At 43.0% G+C, this 6,000-nt stretch overlaps 1 protein-coding gene across 5 annotated transcripts in view; it reads left to right on the forward strand.

The window, feature by feature from the left end:
- Positions 1-3,097, forward strand: part of MAGI2 (membrane associated guanylate kinase, WW and PDZ domain containing 2) — a 1,430,555-nt gene extending 1,427,458 nt beyond the window's left edge. For 2 of the 5 annotated variants that reach the window (XM_077153531.1, XM_077153591.1), the window contains one exon: positions 2,451-3,097. In XM_077153531.1, the coding sequence (XP_077009646.1) occupies positions 2,451-3,097 (647 nt within the window). The remainder of the gene's footprint in view (positions 1-2,450) is intronic. The other 3 variants (XM_077153676.1, XM_077153920.1, XM_077153836.1) reach the window with 2 other exon arrangements.
- The last annotated feature ends 2,903 nt before the right edge of the window (positions 3,098-6,000 follow it).

Raw genomic sequence — 6,000 nt, forward strand, 5'->3', positions numbered from 1 at the left:
AGTGATGGGATCCAATTCCTGTTGATAAACAGTGACCGCTGAGAACTTCCATTGCACATGCTTTGATCCTCTTTGCAAGGCAACATCTTAGGACAGTTTTCTCAGTAAGTAAAAAGAGTAATGAGACAAAATTTTACTCCTGGCTGGCCCATTTTGTAATCTTGGTCAATTTACTTAACCTCTCTCTGCTTCAATTCCTCCTCCAGGAAATGGTGTAAATAATATCAGCCTTCTCCCTATCACTGAAATAATTTGAGACAAGCTAGTTGACTCTATCATATGGGAAGTGATGGTGGGGGAAAAGAGCTAGTAAAATAAGAAATTTCATTACCATATTCCAAGACAGAGGTTACTGTTGCACCAGCTCCCCTCTAAGTAGAAGGTAAACCTTTTGAAGACCAATTTTTAACTCTTTCCAGCAATATCTCCCTATATTAGTGGAGTTGCCACAGTCTCTCATTTGTTAGGTTTAAAATCAAACTAAAACCCAGTCTCTTAGCCCGGCCAAAAGAATATATTCCAATTCTCATTGAATAAAATTGCATTTGAGGATTTTAGAAACAAGGTAACCAAGAAGGCCTGAGGTATAGAAAAATCACAGCTGGGACTCACAGCTTGTGTGAACAATTGACTTAGTGCACTTATACCAAACCCTACCTACAAGTGTGCTGGTTATAGTGGCTTCCATTGAGCCTAGCCCATAAACGGGAAGTCCCTGGGGCTTGGAAGAAAAATCTGACTCAACTATATAAAAATAATCATCAAAATCCTCCCATTGCAAAATGCTTTTCCTTACAAAGTACATATTTCACCTCTATTAGGTAGACATTTTCTCCCCACCTTATAAAGGACGAAATTGAGACTCAGAAAGATCAAGTGGTTGGTCCAAGATCACATCACTGCTAATGACTAAGCAGGATTAGATTCCAGGTTATCTGGTGCCTTTTTAGAACTTTTCTATGTGTGATGGACATCAGACTATAGGAAGGGAGATAACATTATTCCATCCAAATTTCAGATCAAAGAAGAGAAACTTATTTATAACTAAAGTTTGATATTCTCAAGGTTGCCAGAATTATTGGAACTATCAACCCCATTGCCCTCTGCCTCTCTTTATCTCTTTACAAATCAGCATCAAAGGTATCGTAAGAATCCTCAGCTTTAATACAAAGTAGATCCTCGGCATTCATGGACTGAGTATGCACAGGGCTCTGTTGGTCTCTGACACCTAGTGTTACAGAGGCAGGGACTTGAGTCATATACACTGATACTGGTGTGTGGGATGGATTCTCTCAGCTGGTGAGGGAGCCCTGACTTCCACCCAGCATTCGAATTTCATTTTGTGGCTTCTCTGTTCCCCACTTCTGCCTATATACCAATTCTATGGAGAAAAATTACCCTGTAGAATGGTATCCCAAAATTTGGGGCTTCCCAAAGGTCTTGACATATATTCCTCCGAATACCAAGGTTCACTATATTGGGTTTCCCTATTTTAATTTTGCCTTAGCAACCAGAAATTCACGGGTAATTTTAGTGCTCAGGAGTATAACTAACTCATCTTAGATTCCTAACACACCTGTCCTCCTTCTACTTGGCTTCTGATCAATGGTTGCTTTAAAAAAAAAAATCATTTCTCATTTTTATCATTCTGTTTATATGTGTTTTGATGTGGCAAATTGTCTCAAATCATTTTTGGAAGTAGATAGGGTTTAAATGCTAAATAAATGTTGAAACTACTCTTCCTAGAAAGAATAATTTATCTTAGTCCTGGGGCCTTCTATAATGTTAGAACTACCAAGAATAATAATGTCGATGACCTCTAGAAGACAGTAGTTTTTAAATGAATTTCTCCAAATTCTGAGATTATCTGGCCATGGCTAAGAATTATGCTTTGAGTGACACCTAATGGTTCAGAAAGTCACTCTCCCAATTTATCCCAATTTTCTCCAGAGCACCCAGATCAGCATTTCTCAAAGTTCGGTTCTGGGACCACCTTCTTCAGAATCACCTGGTTGCAGAGAAATCCCCGAGCCCTATCCTATGGGAATCTCTGGGACTGGTCTCAGGGAAATGTGTATTTTCAGTCACCCCAGGTGATTCGAATGCATATCTGAGTTTGAGATTCAAACGCAGCCAAGTCAGTTGTCCTAACAGGAGGGTCAGACCTGATGGCACCTCAGTAAGTGAAAAGGAGCCAAAGCTATGGGATTAGGCCTGGGTTTTGCTGTCAATCCGGGGGTTGGGTTAAGGGGTGGGGGAGGGAAGCGCAGGCTCCCCAGGGCACGGCCGGCTGCCCTCTTGGCAGTGAGAGGGGGGATGGCGGTGGCTTGGACGCTTGAAAGCAGTCGCTCCCTGGCTGCCTGTCCTCGTCCCTGGTGTAAAGAGGGGTCGCGGGGGTGTCGAAACCCTGCGCAGCGCCGCTCCTAACGCCTGTGCTTCGTGTCCCACAGACGAACCCTGCCCCTGGAGTTCTCCCGCTGCCGCCTCCCCAGGTCTGCCGGAAATAGGCGTCTCGCTCGAAGACGTCCTCTCTCCATTCTCTCCATCACATCCAGCCCCACCCTCCGACCCTTCCCACCAGATAAGCCCAGACCCAACTTGGGATATCAAAAGGGAACACGACGTTAGGAAACCAAAGGAGCTTTCAGCCAGCGGCCAGAAGAAGCAGCGCCTCGGGGAGCAGAGGGAGCGTTCGGCGAGCCCGCAGAGGGCCGGGCGGCCCAGGCTCGAGGAAGCGGCCGGCGGCCAGGGGCGGCCCGAGGCCGGCAGGCCCGCCTCGGAGGCCGGGGCGCCCGGGACCGTGGCGTCGGACACGGCGCGGGCCGGCGGGCAGGAGGGTCCCCGCGCCGCAGCGGGCCCCGAGCTTGGCCGGCGCGACGGCCCTGGGGCTGCGTCCTCCGTCCGGGGCGGCGGCGGCGGCGGCGCGCGGGAGGCCGAGGCCAGGGCGGGCGCGCGCGCGGGTCCCCGACAAGGCCCGCGGCCGCCAGGGGGCGCCCCCGCGCGCAAGTCCGCCGTGGCTCCCGGGCCCTGGAAGGTGCCTGGCTCCGACAAGCTGCCGGGCGTCCTCAAGCCCGGTGCCTCGGCCGCCAGCAGATGAGCCGCGCGGCCGCGGCCCGCCCACCCGCCTCGACGCAGGGCGTACTTCTTAGGTTCCGTGTCACGGCGTTTTAATTTATTTTCACTGTCACACGCATAGATCCACGAGGCACCAAGGCCTGGGTGCATCAACGTGAAGTCCCACGTGTCCAATGAGCATGGGCGGTACAGCGTCCACGCGCAGACCTTAACTGACCCTAAAGCCCCCGGTTCCACTTTGGGGGCTTTGGCAGCTATGGAAGAACCAAAATTACACGAAGAACATCACAGAGAGACAGTGCAGTGTAGCTTTAGTATAAAAGGAAACAAAACAAAACAAAACAAAAAATCCCCCCACTGCATGAAGGATTTGGATGCCATCTAAACTTTATATCAAGAAACTGAACAAGTTAAGAGCAATCATAAACTGGAATATCGCCTTAAAAAATCAAACTGCACGGAGCAAGCTGAAACTGAGACAAGATTATATCTTTTAATTGATCTAAAGCATTGTAAATAAATTGTTCTTGACATACCTAGACAGGGGTTAAAGGGTTTCTTTGAAACATTCAGACCTGTTGGCCCATGATATGTTTCCATGAGTCACCCTTGGCATCCATCACTGGTATTAGCAGCACCATTCCTTGTGTACTGCAGAATGATTTAGAAAGCTAGTGAATTCATTGGTGTGATGCCATTTTTACTGCCATTTCTGTGATCAAATCATATTTCTGTACATTTTGAGTAGAGAAAAAAAAAAGGTTTAAAAATGTCTCCTAGGGAACAGTTTGCCAGAAGTCAAATTTTGCAATTTAGGGCATAGAACTTAATTGGCTTTCATCGATAATATGAATTTTACAATTGAAGGACCACAATTTGTTTAATAGGAATTGGCAATGCTGCAGACCCTTTATGAAAAGGCTTTCCTGTTGTTCCAAGCTAGCAGAGATACATAGCTTCTTTGTCAGCAATGTTATATTTCACTTACTTTGTTCTTTTTTTTAAACCTTCCTTCCATTCCTTCATATTCACTTTGACAGCAGAAGCAAAGTATTTCTCCTATGCTTCTCAGACTATAATCACTCCTTAATATTAAAAAATCATGATTATAACCAATCTGTTCTTTCATTAAGGAACATGAGTCTTTTCAGCATTCCTTTCTGCTCATCTTTATTTACTTATTCTCTCTCCTTTTGCTTCCATTTGGCTTGCTCTTGTCTAGTATTGTTGGTCAGTGTTTTCTTTTTTTAACAACCTCTAGGTATTTCTGTTTATCTTCACGGCTCTTTGGTGGACACCCTCCACTCCCCAATCCCTGTAAAATTCTAAGGCTAATCTTTGCTCCTTACTATTTTAGTATCTCTTTTAAAAATGCTACCTTCAATTGATTATCCATTGCTACTTATTTGTAGCCACACATACTAAAAAACAAAATGTTTCTGAGGCCAACTTCTCTTTAATATGCCTTGAATGAAGGAGGCTTCATGTCAGTATTGCAACAACATCCTTCCCATATTCTACCCTTTACAGAAGTTCGAATGCAAATATGCCTCACCTCCCTGCACTTGCAGTCAAATATGTAAAACTGAGAGATCAGGTTCATCAAGCAAGGTTACACATAATAGCCTCCCTTGCCTGACTCTTTTCCCCTCTCAGTAATTGCAGTATCTTGAGCTAGTGCAGCTTAATTTCCATCGCATATAGGGGTAGTTTAGTTGTTTGACAAGAGAATATAGTTGAAAACCTCACATGAAGGATTTTGCAGCTTGTAAAACCAATTTCTAAAAATGAAACCCATTCATCATAAACAAAAGCACAAACACACAGAACAGTTTACAAAATTTTTGGTTTAATCTCAATTAGTCTTTCTCCCCTGGACTAGAATTCCAGTATAGTTTGCCATTAATTTATTGAATCTGGTTTTGGACAATGCTTCTGTAGTGTAGCTGCACGTCCTGGTACTGTATCTTCTGACCTTTATTTTCCATGTGTTACAAAAAGGGGAAAAAATGAGATTACCCTTGCATAAACTCTAATTTGCACAGTTCACAGCTACGACTTGTGCAGTAATTGCTTTATGCGGCTGTAATCCATAACCTGTGAAGACAGCACATCATCTAAATCCCATTCCAAATAATATTTCTGTGTAGTGTTAGCTGTGAATTTACCTTGTACAGCTATATCTCTATAAATATAATTCCATGTATTAATAGTCACAGAAAGACTGTAAGTGAGCAACTATTTTTATGAAACGCACCACTATGGATAAATTAACTTTTACAGAAATCTTGTTTACTGTATGATATTCTAAACACTGTCAAATAAAATATATATCCAAAAATCTTTCCTTTTTCCAACTATATAGACTGTGTGTTAATTTGAAGTTGATAATTTTTGGAGGTTAACTTAATTTTTAGAGGCTGCCGCTCTCCTAGATTTATACTTTTAAATTTTAATGCCCCAAGCAGTGCTTCTTTGAAACATAAATCAAAATGCAGTAGTATTACGTGTGAAAAATTGTTGACTTTTTTGGCCAAATAAGCAAGTTTTCTCAGAAACAATCTAATTGATACTTGCTGTCAGGTCACTACATCATTTTTTAATTAGTAGAACATATCTGTGTTTGCTATGTTCGTTGACACTGCACCTTATTTTGAAAAGGCTGATGACAAGCATGCCATCAAGGAGTTTACAGTCTAAAGAAATATTTCTCAGTCCTAGTCCTGTCAAAACTCTTCCCATTGATGTCAACAGGAAGTCTAAAATTCCCAAACTTACAATCTTTTACTCTGCTAAGTTTTTAAAAAAATCATTATAGCATTTAGCACTTTTAGAAAAGGGAAGAAAGTGGCATGAAGAGTAGAATCAAACATAAAAATTATGGTATTTGTAATAGAAATATGTAATTTTGTATAAAATAATTGG

This window comes from Tamandua tetradactyla, chromosome 1 (assembly GCF_023851605.1).
Source record: "Tamandua tetradactyla isolate mTamTet1 chromosome 1, mTamTet1.pri, whole genome shotgun sequence".
Classification (NCBI taxonomy): domain Eukaryota; kingdom Metazoa; phylum Chordata; class Mammalia; order Pilosa; family Myrmecophagidae; genus Tamandua; species Tamandua tetradactyla.